Below are 25,769 nucleotides of genomic sequence, written 5' to 3'. Positions count from 1 at the left end.
GGCATGGAAGGTCCATGCATTCCCCTCAGGGGAATGCTAAACACTGGGAAGTTTGGTCCCTCAGATATCATTATTGATCTCCAGGGGCCATTAGTCTTCCCAGATTTCAAAAGCATGCAAAGTTCCTGATATACATATAGGAAATGTCAAGCTGAGGGGAGGGTCCCTTTACCAAACAGGTGGGACTAAGCAGGTGTGATAGCCTAAGGAATTCACCTTGTCCAGACCCTTTGGAGAAGAGCACACAGAGTCAATACACACCATTGCCCCGTGCACATCACATCATTTGGCAATGCAGCTGTTGTTCAGAGCAGGCTGTGCTGGATTTTGGAGAGTCTAAATGAGAAGTCTGGGTCTGTTCATTATCCTAGCAGGGTAAAAGAACGTTTCCTGATCAGCTTTACATTTGGTTGACGTAGCTTCTGAACTGCAAGCAGCAATAGTCACAGGCTCTAGCCTGTTCTGGGCTTCTGCTCAGCAGTATGTTATTCTCATTGCGTATGTGAACTTACACAGCTTAGTATTTTCCCTTCTGTATTATCTAGTGGTTTCCATACACTCTGCTAAACACTAAGGTGTAGGTGGAATATGAAAGATGAAAGCACAGAGACCATAGATCACGGTTGAATTATTTATTGTGGTCTGCAGATGGCTGAGCCTCTGCACAGGGGAATTGAGGGGACTGCATAGGAAGAATACCCCAGAACTTGGCAGCTGCTGTGTGCCATGGGTGCAAGCCCCTAACACAGTGTGGAAGCCATTTATCTGTACTTCTCAGTCAGAACAGAGGAAATGCTGGACAGGAACTTGTCCCATGCAGCATGAACTTCTGGGGTGAAATCACTGGGATAGCGGGCAGCCACGGAGCACAGGATACAGTGGGAAAGCAACTGAAATGGAAAAAAAAGAAGATGAAATCCATTGTAATCAGTAACAGATACCAATCTAAGAGTCTGCAGCATGCTCCAGAGTGAAAAAAATCCATGTCCCAACCAGGTAACAGCTTAAACTGGACCAGATGGTTTGCTAGAAGATCCAGTCTCAGGTTAAAAACCATCTGGGGAACCAGCAGCAGCACGAGGCTGTACCACACAGTCAGGGATCAAGCTCCCTTTAGTCTAAATGACCTGTGGCCTCTAGTTTCTGTGACTGGTAGTTTTCACCCCAGAAAATGTTCCCACTCACCTTGAAGTTCACTGGGTCCACCCGAAGGATGTAAGCATGCAGCTCGCTGAGTTTGGCCAAAGCACCTCTAATATCATCGATGTTCTTCACAGCTTCCCCAATGGCATTCAGGACCTTGGAGCCATGACCACGAAGCTGAACGGAGCCTTGGCTGAGGTCAAAGTGAGGGAAGTAGGTTTTCGTCTGAGGGTAGCTGGCAAAAAGCCTGGAGGAGAACGAAACAACAAAGTTCAGCAGTGGTAAAGCTATAAGCTGAATGAACCAGGATTGGTATGAATGGTACTCGGAGTCCCAGTGGTTTAAGTTCATTTGCTAGTAGTGATAACTCTATTTCAGGACACCGAGTCTAAATGACTTTGAATTTCTCCCTAGGGCTCCAAGCTATGAATTCTTCTCAATTACTATAATGGGCAGCAAACCCGTGGAATGGTTAAAAAAGCTTCTTTTGCTGTAAAATGTTGAAGCCATCTATCAGAATTTAGTAGAATTTAGAAAAATAAAACAAACCAACACCCTCATGTTAAAAAACATACAGCTCATCAAGCAGTTCTCATCAATCCTAACACGACTGTATGAGTCTCACTCATACAGCACTGAAGCAAGATGCATCGTAACAGCAAAGTCAGAGCAGGCACCCTCTGGGTGGGTGCTGTGGGTCACTTACCTCTCCAGTGATTCCACCCCAATGGCCTCAATCTGGGTAGCCACCTTTGCCCAGATGGTGGTCACAGCAGCCTTCTCAGCTTGGGTCAGTGTCATTGTGCAGGAGAGTGCTGGCTCAGGCTCCCTTCAGTGAACACCCAGAGCAGGTTGTGCTAAGTGCCCTTGCAGCCCTGGTTATAAAGGAGAAGAGGAGAGCGGGCCTTGGCGTCTGTCCACACTCATTGGTCACTCCAGAGGCCCACCCATGGAGGTGGGAGACCCTTATCTCCCTGTGAAACAAAGCCCATTTCAGTAAGGGTCAGTGCACTGGCCTCCTGGTTTGCTGGTGTTATCAGCTTCTTGCTTCTTAACACGCATTGGCTGCATGGCCTGAAAAAGTTGACCAGGCACATATGAACAGAGAGATAGTGCTGGGATATTATAGTGATTAGGACATGTCTTTAAGTGGATCTTGAGCAAACTAAGAAGCTTGGACAATAATTTGTATTTGTCACCTTGCTTCACAGATGTGCGCACCAGACTGGGTCCTTCCGGGCCACATCATAATACCTCCAATACAAATGGCCAATGCATGGCCTAGTATTGCATATTCAGTACTTCTTAGGTAGTGTTATGGACAGATGGGATATGTGCAGCTCAGGGTCGGGATGAGGGGGAGACCCTGATTCCGTGGAAAACACTGGAGATTTTGGCACGTGTTCCAGCACTGTCAGGCATTCACTGGCCTCTTGCAAAGAGTTAGGGACTGACTCCACTACTGATATTGCTACATACAGCACCAGCAGTCATGATTCATATGGATACAGGGAGGGAGAGCTTATGAAATCAAGTATAGTACTAAGAAGAAGCATGGTTATGGGAGAAAGCCCAGTCAGACGTGCACAGTTCCTCACCATTCACAGATCTCAAATTGCTGAGTGCTTCTGAGATGGTAACACTGATATTTCCCAGCAGTTTGTTTCCTTAATCTGCAGTTCCCTCTGTTACAGATCTGAGCTGCACCACTAAATGCCTCACACTGCATCTCCTTGATTTGTAGCTGTGTGATTCTTACAGCCAGTTGTCCCTTGTGCTGTGAAATAGCCCTCAGCACCCCAGACAGTGCTGGGATGCACTGTGCTGCATGCTGGCTACGCACACAAAGCCTGGACCTGTGCTAGAAGTTTTGTGTCTTCAGTGCATGGACACATGTGATGGGTGACGGGCCAAATGAGTAAAAGAAAGGCCAGCACAGGTCTGTAATCACAGCTAAGTGGGCAAAGTATCAAGGAAACACCCAGCTGGAGATGGCTGCTACCAATGCTTGGGGAATACTGTGCCAGCACATGAAGCAGAGGTGAGTCCCTCTGCCACCCCGTTAAACCTCAGAAGCAGAGCACACTAAGCTGATGGCATGGGCATGTATCAGATCATGTTCTTCTCCCAAATAGCACTGCATGCTTGTGCTGAACAGGTTGATATGTATAAGCCAGATTCCTTATCAGGATGTGTTTGCATTTCACAGCACTACCAGTGGCTGCAGGCAATGTGCTCCAGATGTGGCTGCCCTGCTGACACGACAGGCACTAAACACTTTACACGGGAAAATGTTGTATTCAGTTCACATAGCTTAAATGGATGGAGGAATTGAGAGAAACTGTATCTATCATCTCTAATTACCATGCATTTAAAAAGCACGTGCAGTTTCCAATAGGAAAATACTTTGTAAATAATGCTGTTGTTGTCTCCTTCTGAAAGCACTGCCTCTTACATCGCCCACTGCATGGCTGTGCTCCAAACTCTGCTGACAGTGCTTGAGGGAAGTCCTGGTGACTCAGATACAGCCAGGCAGATGCCAGCAATACTCCTTCCCATTTTGCTGCCAACTGTTTATGTAGGCATGAAGATCAGGTCTATGTAGGCATGAAGATCAGGGTGATGCCTGCACTGGAGGCTTGTTGGTTTCTGTATGAACCTGAAATCTTTATTGAATTTGGATTCATTCTCCAAGAGTTGCTCCTGCACCATCGCAATAGCCAGAGCAGCCCAAAGGTGACATAGTCCTGCTGCACAGCATCCTGGCCCTGGGGCTGCCCGTCCTGCCACGTCCTGCAGGAACAAAGCACAGAGCAAATGAGAAAAGTGGTTTTTTGTACTAACGTAGGTTTGTCTTTTCATCCCGCTCCCAAAGCAGGCTGTCAGCTGAAGTCAGCAACAGGCCTCTTTGCTCATTATAAAAGCAGGATTGTAATTTCCAGTCCATTAAATGAACAGTTGTACCTTTGTGAGATGGGGTAACTGTCCCAATGGGCCTTTGCTCTGTGCAGGAGCTCCCTCTCTCTCAGGGGACTTTCTGAAGAGTTTGGGTGCATTACGTTTTGGAAAACCTAAAAGCAGAATCTATATCCTGGCTTTATTCTTTCATTTCCTACCAGCACTCAAAGAGCTTGCAGCTTTCTAGAGCTTTGCTTTAACTCATCTCCAAGAGCTGGAAATGACAAATATGACTGCAGTTTTCCTATTGAAGGACATGAAGCAGACATACTGGGAGATTCTAGCCGAGCTGCCCCGCACTGGGGCACGATGAATGCTCTGCTGTGATAACGGGGCTGCTCTTTAATCACTCACCAACAACTCTCTCCCCTCAATGACGGCGTCTCTTGCTACAATTGTTATCACCTGCCTGGCAGAGAATGGCTGTGCAGATTAAGCCCTCACAGCGGGTGCTCATCTCCCTTTCAGTCCCCAACCACCCATCTCTGCCTGAGGTCCAAGGGAAGAATCCTGCAGAGAAAAATCCAGAGTGGGGATATCTCGGAGCGTTCAAATATCTAAATATTGCTATCAAATACGGGTAAACTTGTGTGAAAAACCCGGGCCATCCTCTGACATCATTGCTGATAGTTTTCTGATCTCAGCTGGACACACAATAAGACAAATGAGCCAAAAGGGGCTGCCAGGGGAACACGGTTTGTAGTTCTGGAGTTGTATTAAATGAATGACTCAAAGTGACCAGAGGAGACTGGGAGATGTGAAAACAGTGAAGGGGTGTGTGGGCATGTAGGAGGGGGTGGGAATGAACCTTGAGGGCACACACTGGAGAGGTGTGAGGTGCCAGGGGCATTATGGACGTGTTGGAATACACTGGTGGTGCCAGGCTGATCCGGTGCACTGAGCACAGGCATGTGAGGTACTGATCTGAACCGGGGATGCCGGGCTGATGGTGGGAGTGCAGCTGGGCAGCAGGAGTCGCTGGGCTGAGCTGTAAGCCCTTGGCTGAGGAGGGAGTGCCGAGTGGGGTGTGAGAGGTGCTGGGCTGAGCTGGGGGCACGAAGATCCCGGCATCTTCCCACTAAGGATCCTGTGGTTCGTTGTTGGCTGTCTGGGGGCACAGGCCGGGCCCTGAACGCGGGATGCCCGGCAGCGCCGAGCCCGCAGCTCCGCCCCGCCGCTCAGCAGCGGGAACCGGCGGCGGCACGGAAGCGGAAGTGGAGCGGGTCGGGCCGCTTTCCTGCGGAGCCGCGTCGTTGCCCGCGCGGTGCTCGCTGTGCGCGGCGGTATGGGCGAGAGCACCAGCCCCATCAGCGTTATCCTTGTCAGCTCGGGCAGCCGCGGCAACAAGCTGCTCTTCCGCTTCCCCTTCCAGCGCGGCGCCGAGCACCCCGCCGCCCAGGCCAGTAAGTGCGCGCCGGGCCCGGGGCCGCCCCGTGCCGCAGGGCCGCGATCCGGCCCGTGTCCTGACAGCCCCTCCCCGGCCTTCCCACGGCTCGAGCCGGCGTGGCACCCTCCTGTGTGGGATGCTCTACGAGTTCTGTCCATTCTGCACAGCCCTGCCTTGGGTTGCAGTGACAGATGTGGAGCCACGTCCACATGCGCAGCCAGCCCTGATGTTTCTGTCCTGCACTTTGCTGTGCGCTGCTGAACAGCCAGAGTGGGCATGGGAGGGCTTAGCACGGTCGGTACTGTGGGATTTCAGCATCGCCGCTTGGAAACCTAACCAGGCAGTGCTGGAATCAGTTTTCAGTTTCAGTGTGAGTTTGGTGTCTAGGAACACTTAACAGTTTGGGCACTGAGAACACACCAAGGTGATCATGAGAGGCACGCGATAGGTGAGCCCTGTATGCAATCTCGGTCTGTTATCCAGCGCTGAGGTTGTTTCCCATGAATCATTTGCCAGCTGCCATATAACACAGAATCACAGAGTTACAGAATCATTTCAATTGGAACGGACCTTTAAAGGCCTTACAGTCCAACTCCCCTGAAATGAACAGGGACACCCACAGCTCCATCAGTGCTCGGAGCCCACCCAGCCTTGCACTGAGTGTCTCCAGGAGCAGGGCACCCACCACCTCTATGGGCAACCCATGCCAGTGCTTCACCACCCTTATTGTAAAGAACTTCCTTGCATGCAATCTAAATCTACCCTCTTTTAGTATGAAACCATTTCCCCTCGTCCCGTCACAGCAGTCCTTGTGTCTCGTGTGAGATTTGATGCCCCTTTTAAGACTGTGAGTCATTTTCTCACCAAGAATCATTTTTTAACCCCATTTTGTCCTTATAAGTAAAATCTGGAAAGAATCTTTGCTGTCCGCTTCCCTCCTGTCGCTCTCCAGCTTTTTGCTGGTAAAAGATTTGGATACGTGTCACTGCAGAGGGGGCTTCTGGAACATTTCCATTGTCCTGAAACATGAGCAAGAAATTAATGAATTGGGTTTTTAATTTTTGCTTCCTTAAATTGCAGCATAGTTCTGCAAACACGAATCGTTCCCTGGTGCTTGGCAGGAAGGCTGTTCCTTTGATTGCTTTTGTTTTCTCTACGTCCCTTGAAAATGTAAGCTTCTTCCATTTGTTAATGGAAACCAAAAGCCTTACCAATGAAACCAAGACCTTACTGCACTCTGTCAGATTGCTACCTGAGGAAACTGTCTTTATTCTTTGCCTCAGATAAACCACGGAGTCGATACGCGGTGAATAGCTCTGGTGACACCTCAGAGGACCAAGATGGGGACTCCAGGTAGGGAGAAAATGTCCTTGTCTGACTTTAAAACCGAGGAGGAGATGGCCTCCTTTTTTCTTACCTACCTTCATTAGCACTGCCTTGTAGTGCACAGAAGACCTGCAAAGGGATATTGTAATGCCAAACTGGGAGAAATTCAGCGTTCGGTAATGGGAAATGGCTCACGAGTGAATGCTGGTGAGTCTGCTGTATTCTGGGTGAGTTGTGCTGGCTAGTCCTTCAGAACCAGGAGCATTAATCCTTTGGCAAAATTCCACTTCTCTCCACCTCCCTGTAACTGGCCATCTTACACAGTTGCCTCATGTTCTTCTTTAGCTCATGTAGCAGTGATACAGAATTGCTGTGCACTACCGAACAACTAATTTTGTTTCTGGGGACGTAGATGTCTGTGTCCATGAAGTGAAATAGTGTCTCAGGAGGTCTCTGAGACTGAGTTTTTCGACTGCGGGAAATTAGAGGGTAACAAAAGCACTGAACACAGGTGGCGTGTTGTTCAGTGTGCACATATATAGACATGGACCCTCGAAGTGGTGTTGGGAGAAAATCTGAAATCTGCTGTGTTCTAAATGTGTCATTATCAGATAGGAGACAAACCTGGGCTGTAGTTCAGTTGCAGATCCTCTGGTAGGTGAATGAAGAAGTTGTCATTGCTTTTAACCAAAAGGCAATTCAGATGCCAACGTTGCAAAACGTAGGCTGGTTCTAAAGTCTGACTATGAACAGTTTCACTGAAATTAAAGCCAACCCTGATAGTAACTTCGTTAAGATCATACATTTTTCCAGGACTGGATCTTATGAAAACACTATAACAGAAATAACACATCTTCCTTGAGGCCATTTGTGTCTATTACATCTTCTGATATTTTTGAAACCTTCAATTGCAGCGTTCTGTCTTATCTCCATGGAACACAGTGTGGTACAGTGCACAACTGAAGCGAGACCAAAATGTGTTTCTTGAATTTGCTATCTGTTGAATGGCACTTCAGAGTGTCCATGAGCAGTGCTGAGTACGCACCCTGGGAGGGCTCAGTGAATGTTTGGTGGTTATCTCAGGGGTTTTGTTGGTTGCTGTTCACTTGGCTCTAGTATTTCCCTAGAGAGATTTATGACAGTGTGCCAGCTTCTTTCTCGTAGCTATTCTTGCTGCCTCTACCATGTAGGGAGGTTGGACAAAACATGCAATGCAGAGCTGTGCTGGTGGATGTTGCCTGTGGTGCTGCATTTGTGTAATGCACTGTTGGTGACTGCCGTGGTAGAAGCAGAGATTTTACCACTCAAATTATGGTCAGGTGAGACAACTGCTCACAGTTCAGTGTTTTACTGAAAGTAGTTTTGAGTTGGTTGAACGTCCTGACGTGTAGTCTGCCTTAAACAAAGAGTTAGATGGTCTTATTGTAGCGGAGGGCTAGCCCTCTGGTCTCTTGGGTCAGATATTAGCTATTGAGCTTTTAGGGAGCTGAGTTTCCTAAGCACAAAGTATCAGTTTTTTTGGCACTCCACCAAGTGGATCTGGGCTGTTCTAAAGCACCGGGTGAAAGAGTCCTAAGACAGAAATCCCCCTCTGTAGCGATGGCCTTCAGAGAAAAGCAGTTGCTGTTTGTGCCGTCTTACACAGCAACACACGCAAATCTACCCTGCACCATCTGCACCTGGTGGTTTTTTGAGGTTACTGGGGTTTATAAGCCTTATATTTATGTACCTGGTATTGAGGTGTTCACCAACACAGGTCTGTTATCAAGGACATGCCTTAGTATCATCCCCTATGGATGTGACAATAGCTGCCACACAGGTACAGGGGCAATGGGAGAAGTACTGTTGCTCTGAAGTACTAGTCTTGCTCACACAGCTGTGTGTCTGCATTCAGTCTTTCAAAACTGTGTTTGCTTCAGTTTTGTTTATGAAAAAAGCTTCTACCCCGTATTCACAGTGCTGTGAATGCACTGAAAAAGCTATCTTCTCTCACAGGAATGGAGAAGGGAAGCTTGCAGGTGCATTTAATGCAACAGCTAAACATCCTTCTTTTCAGCAGCACCTGCAAGTAGAAGGAATTACCAAAGCTCTTTAGACACTGAGTACAGATAAACTGAGTGCTGATAATTCACATTAGGCAAGAAGTAGTTTGTTTTTCACTAGACTTAATGACATTTTAATCTGTTGGAAGCCAGAATGGTTACTTGTGAGCAGATCTCTTGTGGAGCAGCTGAGCTGTAAGTATTTCCTTACGGCTCCAGAAAATAACATCAGGTTAGGTGCCATAACTCTCCATTTCCATCTTTGTATATATAATTGAATTTCTTGAATCCCTCAGACATGAATTTCCTGGCCTTCATTTGCTTTGTTACTTAAAGAAAATTGCAGCCTATTCATGAAGTCCTACCTCCAGGTTACTGGTGTGTACTGGCTATACTGATTTCTGTCCCACGGAGTTGTAACTCCAAGTCTTTGGAACATAGATCTTTTATTCCTCTCAAAAGCAAGTCAAGCAACACAAGTGGTCGAGCTGAGTTGGGGGTGTCCATGTAACAGAGAGGTGCTCAGAAAAATCTGTCACTGTTGAAACCTGTCAGTTCTCCATGCCGGCCTCTTCTCGTACTTCCCTAATTTGCTGTCTACAAAAACACCCTTCAGATCTGAGTGCTATCCCAATAATAAATACCCCTCAGAGCTATTGCAGGTGCTTGCCAGTCTCTTTTTTTTCCTCCAAAATACATGAAGTTGTGCATTAGCTCTGTTGAAGCCAGAAGATAAAGCTTCGTTGAATTGGTTTGAAATGTCTTTTGTAGGTTTTGTTTGTTTTTGAGGGGATACAATAGCAAAAATTCTAATGCAGATGCACATAAAACAAGAAACGTGTTGCACCAGATGGTGTATTTTTCAGTGGAACAACTGACTTAACCAAAGAGATTTAGCAAGCTTTGCAGCATTGATGTCATCAATTGGCCAAATACTTTTGTTACAGAAACCCAAGCTAACGAAACAAGGACATGAATGTCCCTTTCTAACAAACAGTCTTTCTCCTGTGGTAATGTTTCTATATCCTCTGTTCCTCTTTCACTGGACTTCAGTGTTCTCCTTGTTGTTTGTTCTGAAAGCCTTCCTTTCTGTAAGCCTCTTCCTTTCCGGTCACCCATCCATCCCTTTCTGTAATATCACCCTCTTTGTATGGTTTATCCTCCAGGGTTGTTCTACCTTCTCAATATGACCAGTGGAAATCAGCTGTCTCCCACATTAAGTAATTGTTGGAGGTTTCCATTTGATCTCCCCTTTCTACAGTGGGCAGCGTAAATCTTTTAAAAGCCTTTTAAACCACTGGCGATGCTCTAGGAAACAAACCGACTTTTGGGATCTGCTTTAAATCAGAGTGGAACCTCTTCTGTTATTTTGTTGTTGTTTATGTGTTTGTTTGTCTGTTCTACATGACATGAGTTTAATGAATGCAATTCCATACGTGCAGCAGGTTGTGGGAGCGCGTTGCCATAGCATTGCTGAGAGAACTGAAATGCCACCAACCTCAACCTGCAGCACATCCCAGCAGCTCCCCTACCATTAACTTGTGCCTTTTCTCAATACTTATCGTTTTCTTTACAGGAGTTTAACTCTTAGTAGATCCTCCTAGTTTTTAACATTATCTTTTTCTCTTTTTTTTTTTTTGTTTTGTTTTGTTCGTATTTTATGTACTTGGTCATTTATTTTCTGTCGTTTTATGTTTTTGTTTTGTGTTTATGGCCATGTTCCCATTTCAGAGACCAATGTCCTCTAACTGATGAGCAATTGGTTTCAGGGTAAGACCAAACGTTCTCAACAACCACCTCTGTCTAGAATGGCTTTCTTTTCTCACCATCCTGTCAGTGTGCTTTGTTTCTGGTTTCTACTTGATGCCAAATGATGAGGCAATTATGTGCTAAATCACAGCGTCTGTAGGAAACGTATTGCTAACAGTTAATGCTAGGATAATTACAGAGGACCTACTAACACTTCTGTGCTTTCTGTAGGGTAACCAGAATGAGTGTGGTACTGTCCCTTCTATGCACTGAGAAAACTTGTGATCCTCCAAGAGCGCAACAAGAATAGCCTTAGCTTTGTAGTTATTCCAGCGAGGAGCCCTGAATCAAATTGCCTTCTGACAAGCAATGACCGAAAAGTACAGATGAGTGACTGAACTATTTATAATCTCACAATAATTATGCAGAGCTCGTTGCAGAGCTGTTTATGAGCAGCTGCTCCTTCCCGGTGCCCTTCTAAGCTGAACTGACAACTGCCTTAAAGCCCCTTCCTGAACGCACAGAGGGAAAAGGGCTTGTCTCTGCCAAGGGCCCAAAAGAGTTAAAATACATTTCTAGTCCTTGAGTAGCATAAAGATGGTCACCTAGATAGTCAGCTCCCCCTCTGCCTTACCTCAAATACAAATTCTTTGTAATTTGAAAATTATGAAGAACTTTTGAATTTCTGTGGCACCTTAAAAGTGATTATCCATCCTTGGGGAAACACTGAAGATCTGTATGAGATCCTTTCCCCCTTTTGCCCGCATGCTAAGGCAAAGGCGCTGTTGTTTCAGCTGTGTCAGTTCCAGAGGAGGTGCTGGTGGCAGCAGGCAGGCTGCATTGGTGTGGTTTGTGTCATCCTGCAGGACCGTGTGCTGTGGCTGTGCACTCTGTTGAGCTCATGATAGGAGCAGTGGGATATTCTGGGCAAATCAAAACTTCTGCTTTTTGTCTTTAGTTTCTGCCTGCTGAACTCCTTAGCGCAGGAAGGGTTTGCTCCCTTCTAGAATCACGGTGCTCAGGCTAATCCTGGGGCACAAGAAGGGACTATTACAACCTGACTGTGAAACCTAATCTGCTTTGAGGGCTTCAGTAAGTTAATGTTTTTATGTCACAGTAATGCACTACAGAGATTAGAAAGCCAGTTTTAAAATACCCAAACTAAAATATTTATTGTCTGAGATAAAATGATGGGAGTGACATATCTGCTGTCCCTCAACCTCCCTGTCATCCAGGGGCCTGAGAAAAGTATAAATCATGTGCAGTGGTTTTGGGGAGTGAGAGGTAGGATCAAGCAACCACACCAATGAATCCAGGCTGTCAGACCAGGAGAACGTGTCTGGAGTCCAGGTTGCTCTGGAGGTGCCATCAGGTGGGAGCCCTGCGACCTGTCATGAGGGTTATACATATGCTGAGCGTGTCACCTGGCTGCTGTTGAAGCATTCTCCCAGAAAGAGGTTCCAGCCAGCAAGAAGATAGGGAAGGCTTTACAAAATTAACCTTTCGGTCTGCTGCTCCCTACCGAGCCAAATGCAGAGTCATGCTGATGGTGGATGTCAGTGTCATGAGCTCTCCTGTGGAGCTGCTGAATTGTTCGGCACCACGGTTCTGCATGGAAGTAACTGTTGCTGTAATTCCACATCAAAGTCAAATCTTAAGAGTGGTGTAAGTCATTGTAATCAAGTTTGGTTTTCCAGCTCCCAAGATGCCCTTTGCCAAGGCTGAGGGAAGGAAGTGACTCATTTATTACCAGCAAGCAGGCACTTCCTAGTTTGCCCTCCTGCTTCCACTTAACAGGGCAGATGCTCATTTTTGATCCATTGCTCTTACAGTCTGCCTGGCTCCACGATGAGCCTGTTAACTGACACAGCAGAGCAGGACAGAAAGAACAGGGGAAGCTTGCTGCTGTCTTGGTGACTTTCTTTCCTATTTCAAATGTGATCACCAGGGACTGCCAAGCCAGGCCCAGCCTGACGAAGTGTTACCTTCTCTTTACCAACTCAGTGTGTTGTTCAACCCAGCCCAGTGCAGTGGCTGAGGAGCATTGGCTCAGTGCCCCAGGGGTCTGTGCCCTGTATCCCCTTCTCTCTGCTAGCCCTCAGCTGTGCTGGGCATCCTGTTTGGAGCACAGCAGACAGAGATTTGGAAGAGTTTGTATGGAGCTGCCCTTTCCACCAGCCAACTATGGTCAGGATGACTTTACATGTGTCAGAGGCTTTGTCTGCTCAGAAAGGCCCCGTGTTATCCTACACCTTCAGTGTATGTAGGTCTGATGAAAAAATAGCCCCTGGGTCATATGCAAGTGGATACACACGAAAAACTCGTCTGTGCATTTGTCTCAGTTTCTGCAGTGCACCATAATTCACTCAGAGTAAAGCAGGAATGTGGTACATTGACTACTTCTGTGGGCACTGAGGGCCTGTTTGTGGCCGGGAGATAAGGTGGGTGTGGAACACACCCATGTCTGCCCTTTTCTCTGAGTGATATACTGTGTTATCTGGGATAAGTGCACGGTGCAGGGGGTGGTTTGACAGGGACGCACATCGTGAGTGTAAATAAAGAAACTGAAATAAATATTGCCATGATTAAAAAAGCTGGTCTCATCAGAAGCTGGCTTGATATCCATTTGGTAAAATGGGACTCAGAGAAATCAGACGAGGAAAGGGCATTGCTAATCTCAAACCTTACACTGCACCCATCCTGCAACAAAGAGCTTCCCCTGGCAGCTTACTGAGGTCCCCTTTCCTATGGATTTGAGCTCTGCAGTCTCAGGGGATGCCCTGAGGAAAAGGAGTATTTTTAAAGACCAGGCCAATGTTGTGTAATCATCAGAAAGTAGTTGCAGACTCCTTCCCTATCACATTGCAGTTCTGACCCAGTTTTGCAGCTGTGGATGTGTTTTATTTGGCAGACTCCTTGTAGATACTTGCCTTCCCGTTTCATGGCTGTGTTCTTCCCATCACAATTCCAGAGCAGCACAATCCCACTGCAGCAAGGTGGGCACCGAGGAAGGCCCTCTGCCATGACTTTGTCTTGGTTCAGTGCAGCACATGAGCCCAGGTGATGGCATGCAGCTCTCAGAAGGGTGCCACTGGGCATCTGACTGCAGCCTGAGATCTGTTAAGTGAAGTAACTTTTATGAGGTTAGGTTTGAAAAGGAGGGACAAGCGTAGCATATATATTTCTTCTATTTGAATCAGCTCTATCTTGCCTTCCCCTCTGTCGCAGTGGGTGGCTTAAAGGTCTTTGTCGTGCTTGAGTGACAGGCTGTTTTGGTATGTAGTTGCTTAGTAAGTTCATTAACCTGCAGCTAAATCCAGGCAATGGCTAACTCGATCTGTTTTTATATTTAAACAAACTGCATCTAATCTTTCCAATGTATTTTGCTGAGCATGTACTTAAATAAGCATGACCCTGCAGTCTTTGTCTTGAATGCTTCGTGTTTGATAATTGTGATGATCGGAAAGATGTAATTAAGGGATTCTTAATTTTCCATAATTGGTGTACTCCAGGTACAGTAATTTAGACACAGTATTGAAAAAACCCTTACAAATTAAGTAAATCTGTGTCCGGAGGAACGTTTGAGGGGTGTGCTTTTTGACAACTGCCATAACTTCTGTTTCTGCTCCCCAAGGTTTTCCGATGTCATCCTGGCAACAATTTTGGCTACAAAGTCAGATATGTGTGGCAAAAAATTTGAGCTGAAGATTGATAACGTTCGCTTTGTTGGCCACCCTACGTTGCTTCAACATGCCCTTGGGCAGGTATGGTAAGAGATCCGCTTGCAGTCATGCTTCCTTTTCCAGCTGTATATCTTAGTTAGGGGACTTAACATTCATAATGGTTATGTTCTCTTTTGATCCTGCTCCTTCCTGATCTCTGATTCTTCACAACGCTCGGAGCTGTCTGTATGTATTTCCAGATAACCACAGTGAGTGGCAAACTGAGGAAGCTGAGCCAGTGGTTCCCAGAAAAGCCCATCCGGTTACTTAAGAAAAGCAGTGTGCGTAAAGAGAAGTAGCATTAAGCAACCCACCTCAAAAAACATGTTTCTTATGATGCTGGTTGTTGCAAGGTGGGTTTTCAGCATCACCAATTAGCGCGGCAGTAAAGAAAAAAACAACAACCGAACAAAACTAAACCCTCACAAATGTTAGAAGGAGGTCTGACATTACTCATGGATGAATTCAAGCTGCTGTTTGTATTGAGACCTTGATTTGTGGCCCAGGTTTCAGCTGACTGGAATGAAAGCAGTTGCCACCCAGCTTATGGAGAAGGCCCTGCTTAACTCTAGGAAAGAATTTGCGTGGTCCTATATGGAAAATAATCCCTTTCCCATTCTTTCTTCCTGACAGACTGTGAAAATGAAGTAGGCTTTGGTAATTTCTGAATACAACACTAATCTGTACCACTGAACTGCTTTCATCTCATTTTTCATCAAATTTACAAAACCGTTCAGTTTTTTTTCAGGCAAAGATCTGCTTGCCAATTCTGTCCTCCTTTCTATCTATAATTAGAGGTGCAAACAGATTGTTGGCAACTGCTGCTTGATATTTAGAGGATCGGATTGCTGTAGGACTACTTTCATCCAAGTAAGAAGCTGGCATCAAGCATCAAAAGCTGCTGGTGTTCCACTTCCGAAACTCATTCTTGAACCTACAGGAAATGTGACTGAGTATCACTGAGGCTCAGTGCTCCAATGTTTAAGATGCTTTGGAAGATGGAGTTCAAGTGCCCTCAAGCTGTGCAAGTACTTCAGAAAGCCTAGTCTGTGCTTAGAACAGCAGTGCCCACTTACCCTAGGGCACAAAAAGTGTGCTGGTAGGGGAAAGCAAGTTGGTCAGATGCTGGGAAGCTGAAGCAGGTTTGCAAGGAACTTCTTGTTCTGGCATTCATGGCTCTAGCTCAGGCTCATACAGCTAATAGTATGGTGCTAGCAGAGAGACAAGATGTTACCTTGTGGTGTTGTCAAAGAAACTCCTACAGCCCATCTCAGTGTGTGTGAGGCTTTGTGAAGTGATGGAGAAAAGAACTAAGGAAAATAGGAGAGAAGAGGGGGGGTGTTCTGGACCCTCTGCATTGCTGTCTGGTCAATCACACACCTGCAGCACCCTCCCCAGATGGGACACAGAGGTGTGGGTCTGGTCATAGTGGTCTGTCACCAACCCCTCAGGATGCCCTGGGTCCGTCCAGGGAGCCCAGCCAGGAGCAAAGGGAGATGGAACCAGAGGCAGGGCTGGAGGATGAGGCTGCCGTGTACTTGGTGGGGTCCGTCCAGGAGAGGAGCTACCACAACATAGGTCCAGGGGCCATCCTTAGACAGGGCTGAGGATATGCACACAACGATTGAAGGCCCAGACTGAGCCTAAGCATGGCTTCTGGGCCATGGGCTGAGGTGGGGACCCAAGTGGTGCTGGTGAGTGCCACTGAGACCTTTTGGTGCCCTCGGGGCCCTGACAGCAGTGGCCTTCTCTCTCACAGTACTGGATTCATTTGTTTTGCCAGTGTTGTCCAGAAGGCACAACTTCCTAAATGCGGTGTTGTGAATCCGAATGAATTTGAAAAGTCATATTTGCATTTGTTCACCACATGTTATACGTTCTCTCTGCTTTGTAGTCACTTTTATCATAATTTCATGAAATTTCACTTCGTTACCAATTTGTCTAAATGAAATTGCATCTGGGTAAATAAACAACATGACAGAGTGCTGGAAACACCTTCTTGTTGCTTCTAATAGGATCTTTTTCTTGGGTGTGTCTTATCACCCCAGCAGGCACCCTAGAACTTTCTAGTTTCCAGAATGTTCTGGATGTGGCAGCCATATCTGCTGCTTCATTTGGGTCTAAATCGGGGACCCTTTGGCAGTTAGGAAGAAGCTAGATTGTTTCTTTCCTTCCCCACGGTGCAGCAGTGACTGGAGTAGCCTGACAGTCTCTGGTTTGAATTTCCTTGGTGTTTGTACTGCAGTAAGTTACTGCACAGGACAGCTCAGCAAATTCTTCCTTATATGAGATTCAGAAACTACAAGAGCACCAGTATTTAACTGCAGGTGTCAGACTGCCTTTTATGTGATTCTGTTCTTCAGATTCTTTCGCCATTTTCTGTTCCATCTTAGTGTTCTATTCTTTTTTTTCTTGCACAAGAGGTGAGGTGAAAATTACTTCAATTCCAGATGATGTTAACTGTGGTGGTTTCTTTGATTTTAAGGAAGGATCAGACCCTGCACATAAATGCTTTTAGATCTTTATTGAAGTTCACGAGGCGTCTTAGAACCTGTAGCCTGAGAACACATGGGCACAGCAAGGTGATTTTACTACCCCTCCAGTCTCTGTCTGCTTGATAGATCTTCACTTACAGTTTAGAAGCACAAATACGTGTGTTACTACTTTCACTTCCTCTGATTTTGAAGACCACTGAGTGAAAGCATTCAGGTTCCAAGAGTTCACCTGTGAGCTGCCGGTTGCTGGTGCTCAGTGTTTGTCAGGAAGGCTGGATGTGGCTTCACTGCCTTTGCCCTTTGTCAGCACCGCATTAGCTCTGGGAGGACATTCGTTGGGTAGAGGCAGAATATTAGGTTAGGTGACTGCTCAGGTTGTTTTCACTTCAGGGTGGACTGGATGTTCATCAGGAGCTTTGGGAAGGCAGGAATGGGCTCTGGATTCTGTGCTCCATCTTGTGGTGGTGATCAGCCCATTCAGAGGGGTTAGGACTGGACGTGCAAATTCAGCTTGCTTGGCTTGACTTCCTCAGGCCCTCCCCAGAAGAAATCCTGTGCATGTGTTAAGGATTATGGCACTTGGAAGCAGAAAGAATATGGAGGGGGGTATGGAGAATGTGTTTGAAATCCTGCAGGAATGTAAACCAACCCTCTGTGATAGTACGTGTGATTGAATAGGGCAGTTCTACAGCATAGTTGTTCAGATGAAAGCAATGGTTTTAATCTTGATGCAGCCTGAATGGAGGCTTTGGGGGACCTTTAAGAAGAGAGAAATAGATGTGGACAGGGGTGAGAAATTTTCTCTGCTAACAGTATATGACAATTGTGCTGGGGAAAATCTCTGTGTAGGCCCCTAATGGTACTAAGACGCAATACAAGACATCTCCAAGATTGCTATCGTAACTGATACACACTCCTATTGTTCTGACCAAAATGCTTTATCAGCTTCTTGGAAAACGTAGAACAACTGTGATACTTTAATTAAAAAAACAACAACAACACAGTTTTATTTTTTGCAAGTCATTTTTTGATGTTGTAATTGGATTTGTCTGCCCTCTCAGCAGACTCTTATTTGACTGATTGAGGCTTTTGTGGTTTCATTTTTTCTTCCTTTCTCTCTTTTTTCTCCCTTCATTACTGGTTCCAAAGCACACAAACCTATGGAATTTCTTCTAAATCTTTTTCAGGTATCCAAAACGGATCCTTCACCAAAGAGAGAGATGCCCACCATGATCCTCTTCAATGTTGTGTTTGCCCTAAGGGTAAGGACTGTCCCTTGTCACTGGGGAGTGGGATGCACCTCAGCTGTGTAACAGAACGCAGTGGGCTCATGTTCCAGCAGTCTCTTTTAAAACATTCAGTGCTTCATTTCACTTGGAGGATTTCATTTCAAACAACAAAACTAAACAGTGTAGAATATGACACTGAGAAGTGGGAAATGTTTCCAGCCCAGTGCTCTATATAGCTCAAGCACAGTTGTTCTCTTCAGGACATACTCTAGAACTGGTTTATTGTTTTGTTTTAAATAGTCAGAGGTTTGCAAGATATCGCTTTGCAAATTATAGATGACCTCTGTTGCAAATCTTGCTTATGTCTTTTCATTTGTGATTTGTGAAATGGTAACCTGCTGTGATTTTTCTGACAGTGACATTGAAGCCTGTCCAAGCTAGCTGTGTTTAAAGGCAGCCTGTGTCTTACTGCACTGTGTACCAGATGCTGTTCTCTGTTTTCTTTCTGCCCAGAATTGGTCCAGATCCATTGTAATGCACTAGCACGTTGCTGGGCCTTTGTGGCTCCGTGCAACTTTGATCTTGGTGTCCAGTTCTGCTCGGAATCAGAGGCAGCAGCACACACAGACAGTGGCGTGTTGTGGCCAGCTTTGTGAGCTAGGGCCTTGTCATGGCTTTGGTTAGCTGAAGCTTGCTCAGTGCAGAGCCATTCAGAAATCTGCTCTGTGCACTCTAGAGCCATCACACTTTCCAGTAAAGGTTTGCTAGCTTGGATTCAGACCTGGAGGGTCATCTCCATGTGCTGATGCTGTGCTCTGGGTTCTGGGAAGGTGTATCGCTTAGGTCGGGAGTTATGTGGGCCGGATCAGAAGGAATATTTGGCTTTGAGTCCTTGAACCTATTTTTTTTTCCCATTACATGGAATATTCTAATTCAGTGCTCCCCTGAATAACAGACAATTGAGTCTATGGACTTAGCATTGTCAAACCAGGCACTTAACTTTGTCAAATGATGCAAATTATGTTGTGCTGTGGGATATGGTTACGTTTGGAGGTGCTAAGTTTGTACAGAAGCTGATTTTGTATTTCTCACTTCGAGAGACATTGGCTTCAAAAGTCTTGATCTCCTCGTAAAGCATCCTGCTTTGGATATAAGTAAGTGACTGGACATGCAAACACTTAATTTTATGCACATTGAGGAAGCAGGAGTGTTGAAAACAATGCTGCTTCACTCACAGCATTGCCAGGCTTGGTGAGGTGTAATAAAGCCTTCAGCTAATGTGTGTTTATTTTGATTTTGGTTTAGTGTTTCTAGGGAAAACTTGGTATTTTTGTGTGTTGGCAGTGTGAGGATACTGATGGAGTTACGTGTTTAATGCAGCAGTGAATGGGATTTACCAAATAAGACACTCATACTTCATAGAGAGCTGTCAAGTTTTTGCTGTGCATAAAGCAAGTGGAAATGTGGGCACTGCTAAGTGTGGGTGGAGGTATTCTGAGATAAAGAGGAGAGTCCATCTGCAGCAGGCAGACGGCAGGCAAAGTCCCAAAAGCTATAATCAGCACCGATCCTGCTGCGTTAAGCTTCAGGGCCACAACGTGTCGTGACTCAGCAAGAACAGCTGAATTCAAAAATGTCGACTCATGGTTTGCTGGTTTGCATGCCAAGTTATCACTTGCAAGAACTGTAAATTCCTCTAAATATCTTAACAAACACGAGGCAGCTGTGTGCTGTGCACTCCCTAACTAGAGCCACCAAGTCCCCCCTTGTCAGCTGTCCTTATGTGATAGATTTTTTCCAGCACAAAGGGGACTGGCACAAATGTAGTGTTTGTAACAAGCCACGTTCATGAAACACTTTGGAATGTAAACCCACATTCATTCTGCTTTGGATCGAAGTGTTGATCATGTGTTGGTGCTTCTAATAAAATCAGCATGTGTCTTGTCAGTATGTAAGGGAACCACAGTAGAAATGGGTGATGTTGAAGGCGATGCTGTCCCTGCACTCCCAGGGCACAATATCGTGATGTTTAGGAAATGGGGGATGGGTTTTAAACTGAAGGGAGATTTAGCTTGGGTGTCAGGGGGAAGCTGTTTGCTAAGGGAGGGGTGAAGTGCTGGAACAGGCTGCCCAGAAGGGCTGTGGATACCCTGGAGATATCCCTGGAGGTGTTTAAAGCCAGGTCGAGTGGGACCCTGGGCAGCCTGTTCTAGTACGTGATCTACAGGTTGGCAGCCCTGCCTGTGGCACAGGGGTTGAAACTTGATGATCCTTGAGGTCCCTTTCCAAGCCATTCTGTGATTCTATGGTGTTCCTCCTTTTCATACAACTTGACATTTTCTTCTCTCGCTGTTTAAAACTGAGTTCTTTGGTTTCTCTGCTAGCAAAAGGCCAGGTAACAACTGGAAGAAATAAAACAGCTTTGAGTCACACACTCCAAACACTGTTAATTTGTTGTGTAAAGAAAAGCTTAGAAATTCCTCATCCTGCTCTTCCTTACCTGTGAATATCTGACAGCTTTTCTCTCATAGAAAATTCCCTTTTTTATGCCATTTGCCAAAGACTGACCATAGTATCTGCTGGTTACTTTGATTACGTATGATTACTTATCCATCACTTTAGTTCCACAAATGTGATTGTGGCTGGTTGACCGACCAGTTTCTGTATTGCCTGTAGGCCAATGCAGATCCATCGGTGATAAACTGCCTACACAACCTTTCCCGTCGGATCGCCATCGTCTTGCAGCACGAGGAGCGCCGCTGCCAGTACCTGACCAGGGAGGCCAAACTCATCTTGGCTATTCAGGATGAAGTGTCTGCCATGTCAGAAAGTGAGTACTGAGCTTAGATGGGACGGGAATGTGTTTGTCAGGAGTACTTTTCCAGAACAGTGCTGATGGAGCCTTTTGTGGCTGGGATCAGGATGTGCACTTTTTGGAGCATTCCTTTAGCGTTCTGACAGCTTTTGACTGCGTTTTGCCTCATCCAAGATCACAATTCCTATGCAGAGGTGAAAAAAAATGAGGTAGTTTGGCTGATTTCCTTGCTAGCTTAGTTCAGAGCAATCACTGGAGAGCGTTCACTGAATGTCTGAATTTGCCTGTCAGGCTGAGATGGAAGAACTCAAGTGGTGCTGCTTCACTCAACCTAGAGCAATCCTGGCATATGCTAATGCTGTGTCCCAAGTCACCAGACTTCTCGCATGGAAATTTTACCTGTTTACGTGGCCAACAGATTAAATTACACAGCATTTTTATTGACCGTGCTTTATAACAACTAACTATAGTAGTAAGCACAGCCTAAGGTGAACTCTGATACTTCTTGCTGCAAGTGTTGAAAATTAAAACTGGTACGTATAAAAACAAAACCATTTAATATCATTGCTTGTCAAGTTCACGAGTACGTGTGTTTGACTGAGCTGAGCTTCAGGAGAAGCTGACATTAATTCACTGTTATTATCTTGACACTTAATTTGGATTATCTTAAAAGCTTTGAAATAGAAATGTAAATTAAGAAGGTAGGGATTCTGTGCCTAAGGTGCTGGTTTGTGCCTAGGGGGGGAAGAGGAAATTCTCTCTGCTTTGAAGTTAGTTATGTGCTTTCTTGTTTTGGAATGTCCCATAGCTACGGAAGGGCCACAGTCACCTTTTCATCACATCCTGCCCAAGTGCAAACTGGCCAGAGATCTCAAAGAGACTTATGACAGGTAAGTAGCATTTCCTTCATAGCTCATAGTACATTGCCTCTCACTGAAACCTCTCGGCCCTGTTCCTTAGGAGGTTACCCATCTCCTTATGTTGCTGATCCACTGAAATTTGTGTTTAGACCAGGTAGAACGATGTGAAGACTTGCTGTCAGGTGAAATGGTTGCAGAATTGCTCTCCTAAACATCACCATGGTGTCTCTTTGGGTATTTTATGTTTCTTAACAGTTGGTTGTCTGTCTCAGCTTTAAAAATTATTTTCCTCTTCAGAATAGAGGCATTTAATGACAAATAAAGTGTAGAATTGGAAAGTGTCAAAAAGTGAATGTCTTATCCCTTTAGAAAGTGCTCAAAACAAGCAGGTAAGGGAAAAACGCTACATCAAGCACTGATGGCAATGCCAGATATGGCCTTGCCTTCATTTGGCTACACTGTGCATGTCTGGACTGAGAATTTGGATTAGACTGTGAGACTTTCGGCAGAATGGAAAGTACAACATGCTGTCACTTGACTGGATTAAAGGCTCTGGCGAGGATTTCAAAGAAGTGTGGATTAAAGGCTGGGTTTCAGCAGGAGCTGGGCACCTGCCTCCCCCAGCATCCTCCTCCAGCAGCGTGTCAGTGCTGACTCCTCATGCTGAGCAGACAGTTTCATTCAGGAAATGCATCTGGGGAAATAAGGACAGAGAAGAGAAGGGTTTGGTGGACAGAAAGATGTGCCCCTTGATGTGGGTGTTTGGGCTTAGGCAAACTGCAGTTGAGTTCTTTCTTTGACTGTGGAGCTCTGCATTATCTCAGAGCAACTCTTAAGCTTCCCTGGGATGCAGTTGCCCTTATACAAAGGGAAGGCACTGAGAACCTAAATAATTTAATGATAACGAAGCTTTAATAAGATGTTTTTACATTGAGTTCAAGAACTCTGAATTTCAGCGTGTTTCTTTATTGTTCAGTGCAACACTCACAACATCTGTCAGCATAAGGCACTCTTTGTGTAGCCTGTAGTTCTTACCTGAAACTTTTCACCTGCTTATTACTTTGTTCTGCTCCTCTCAGGCTGTGTCCTGGTGACTAGGCAGTTCCTTATCTCGTTTCCAAACATTTTAGTGACACAGTGACATCTTGTGGCATGTAGCTGTGACTGTGTGAGCACACAGCCCAAGCTCACGGGGTGTATTAATGCTGCCCTTCCACGAAACGAGGAGCAGAGAGTACATGGCAAAGCACACACTGGTGCTGGCTCCCAGAGGTAATATAAAGCAGACTCTCTCATGTAGGCAGTGTGGGTGGGAGAGAGGGGATGCGTGGCATATTTTGACGCACAGCACTGTCACAAGCAAAAGTAAGAAATAAGCCGTTAGTGAAAGTATAAAATGGCTTTTCATCTGAGTGTAAAGCTCAGTTTGAAGAGCAGTTGGCTGTGTTGCTGGATGGTGTTTTTGGAATTCCAGACAAATGGCCTCTTGAATTACCCCAGTTGCTCCAGAAGCGCTGCCTAGCCCTTGCTTTCCTGTAGATGGTGCTGAGGTATTTCAGGCAAGATCCAACGCATCTCTTAGTAAAGGTGGGTTTATGCAGAACCAGAAGCGTGTGAATCTTTTTGTGATTCAACACGTCCTTTGCATTTTGAATGAAACACCCATAATTTATAAAGCAGCAAGCAATTCCAGGTCATCTGGACTGTAACACTGCTGCCGCTGTAGGAACCGAGTGTCATTAAAGTGGTAATTTAGAACTAATCAGCATGACTTCCTGGGGCCTTTTGACTCTTAAGGGCTAAAACCAGAATGTTTCTCTTCAATCAGTTCAGAAAACTGATTTGGGAATCTTTCTTCATATTTCCCCCTTCCACACTCCAGCATTGTCATAGAACAAAGAGTGATGGCTGATAGTTGTACAGAGAAGGCTGGAATCATGCAGAATACTGGGAAACTTTGGATTCCCATTTTGGGGCAGCAGCTCACAGCCGCTGTTCTGGGCAGAGCATAAGAATAGGCCAAAGGAGCAGTGATGCTGCATCCAATATTCCCCAGCTTCCTGCAGCTGGCAGCTCTGGAGGTGCTTTTTGTATATTCCAGAGCCTTCAGCTGATCTCACTTCCCGAATTCAGTCCTCTCTCCTGCGAGCCAAAGTAAATATTTAATGACCACAGCATCCTCTGATAAGGGGCTCCGTGGCTGCCCTGGTTCTGTTTCTTTTTGAACTTTGCTCCTCCTAGGCTCATTCTCCATCTCCCAGGCCTTACTGCTACTGAATGCTAGTAAGTTCTTGATAAAACAGCAGATGAAATTCGGTACAGATGGACGTACAGTAATACACGTGAGGCAAACAGCCTTCAGATATTTGTGGCACTGCTGGGATCCCCTGAGCCTCTTCCAGCTGAGCAGCCCCAGCTATCAGGACTCGACCCCAGTCTGCTTCCTGTGTCTCTGTATTTCATGCTTCACAAACCCTTGCATATATGGTGGTGTAGCTGTTTGCCTGTGACTGGCCAGGAGCTGTCCCATCCGTTGTTGATGGAGGTCACTGCTTCTTCTTAGCCAGATTATTAGAGTTAAATTATTTTCACATCAAGGGGGGAGGGGTGGAGGAGAAAGCATTATAGAAAGCTATAACGAAGGCTTGCAATTGAATGCAAATGTAGAAAAATGGAATGAAATTGGAGATCAGAACTCAAAATCTGTTTTTCTTCTTGTCTTTAATTTTAAGCTATTGTTGTATAATGCACTGCAGACAAAATTATGCTGTGGAGAGGGTAATTATATAATTAAAGCTTCTGCCTTTGTGCACATGGGCCAGAGAATGAAAGGAGCCAACTGCACTCATTTCTGTTTCCCGAACGTTCAGCTTCGCTGTGAAAATATCCCTGCAAGTGCTTCGTGCTGCCATTATTTGGTCGTCTACTTTAACAGCCCCTCTGGCTTTTACGTTGTGTCAATCATTCATGGATTTTTTGTCATGTTTTCTTTTGTGAGTGTTTGGAGTGACTGGATAACTACTGCTTCAGGTTGCCCTTTATGTGGATGTATTTAAGATAATCCATCTTTCTCTGTCAGCTGTGTACACCCGGTGGAATAAGCAGTGCTAATGGACTTGCAGCATTTAATGCGAGAGAAAGGGAGGTGTTCGCTGTGCTTTGCTCTGACCGTGTGGGAGATGGCAGCACCAGGGAGAGCAGGTTCATCTCTTCACTGCATTCTTAAGGAGAGGAAGGCATGTGCAGTGCTTATTCCTTTTGCACCTTGACAAGTAAATACCTCTCAGCGTTCAGTGCGGGATTTGAGAACAGAACCATGGCTGCTGCTTTACAAAGCATTGTCTGCACTGTTTTGCTTAAGACTTAGACTGGAATTTTCAGAGCACAAACTTTAAAATATTGTCTTGTTTAGGAAAAAAAACAAACCTTTTAGAACAAACTAAAACCAGAGTTTTAGAGACGTCTGGAAGGAGACGGAGGTTCCTTTCTGTCTGAAAACACAGCCGGTTAAGGTCTATGTGTATGACAGACCTACATGTGCACTCCTTGTGACTAATCCTAGGCAGAGTGTCCTTAGGGGCTGGTGCTGGGGGTGGCTGGCCTTGCTTCTCAGGATGAGGTGTGAATTCATGCAGTTTTCACTGAGCTCTGATACACTCTGATATGCATCTCAGAGGACAACAGCCTGGAGGCATGCTGAGAAATTCAGCTTTCCAGTTGGAAAAATGATGTTTTTCCATTGTTTAAGGATTGATTTGCAAGTTTGTGTTTGTTCCTCACTCCCCACAGAAGGAATGATGCTCAGCTTTGCCTCCTCTCCCCTGCTCAGTCCCACTGCCTCTACCAAAGCTGACCCCAGGCATGTCTCATGTTGGCAGGCTGGGAGTGTTGTAAAGATTTGCAAGGTGTTGCTTAGTGCCTTGTTATCCTCCCTACATGTGCTTATTTTCCAGTAGCTGTAGGTGCCCAGCTGGGTGTTCTTCATTTCTTGCTTAGACTCAGAGACTCCTGTTTCCATTCCTCTGAAGTGCTTCTGACTCAAT

The 25,769-nt window shown here is 45.7% G+C and overlaps 2 protein-coding genes across 5 annotated transcripts in view; one reads left to right on the top strand and one right to left on the bottom strand.

Annotated features, from left to right (window-relative positions):
* Positions 1-761: 761 nt before the first annotated feature.
* Positions 762-1,944, bottom strand: LOC140258513 (hemoglobin subunit pi). Its single transcript, XM_072348843.1, has 3 exons — positions 1,850-1,944; positions 1,186-1,390; positions 762-890 (listed from the first exon to the last, which is right to left on the bottom strand). The coding sequence occupies exons 1-3, from the start codon at positions 1,942-1,944 to the stop codon at positions 762-764; spliced, it is 429 nt and encodes a 142-aa protein (XP_072204944.1).
* A 3,364-nt stretch (positions 1,945-5,308) lies between these two features.
* NPRL3 (NPR3 like, GATOR1 complex subunit) overlaps positions 5,309-25,769 on the top strand; it is a 36,090-nt gene continuing 15,629 nt past the window's right edge. The window contains exons 1-7 of one of the 4 annotated variants that reach the window (XM_072348733.1): positions 5,317-5,504; positions 6,772-6,841; positions 10,588-10,626; positions 14,240-14,369; positions 18,010-18,084; positions 20,728-20,881; positions 21,675-21,756. In XM_072348733.1, coding sequence (XP_072204834.1) covers positions 5,387-5,504; positions 6,772-6,841; positions 10,588-10,626; positions 14,240-14,369; positions 18,010-18,084; positions 20,728-20,881; positions 21,675-21,756 — 668 coding nt within the window. In that variant the 5' untranslated portion in view covers positions 5,317-5,386. Of the gene's footprint in view, positions 5,505-6,771; positions 6,842-10,587; positions 10,627-13,870; positions 13,881-14,239; positions 14,370-18,009; positions 18,085-20,727; positions 20,882-21,674; positions 21,757-25,769 lie in introns of those variants that run through there. The other 3 variants (XM_072348734.1, XM_072348736.1, XM_072348735.1) reach the window with 3 other exon arrangements.

Source organism: Excalfactoria chinensis, chromosome 14, assembly GCF_039878825.1.
Source record: "Excalfactoria chinensis isolate bCotChi1 chromosome 14, bCotChi1.hap2, whole genome shotgun sequence".
Taxonomy (NCBI): domain Eukaryota; kingdom Metazoa; phylum Chordata; class Aves; order Galliformes; family Phasianidae; genus Excalfactoria; species Excalfactoria chinensis.
This window is presented reverse-complemented; position numbering and strand designations above follow the sequence as displayed.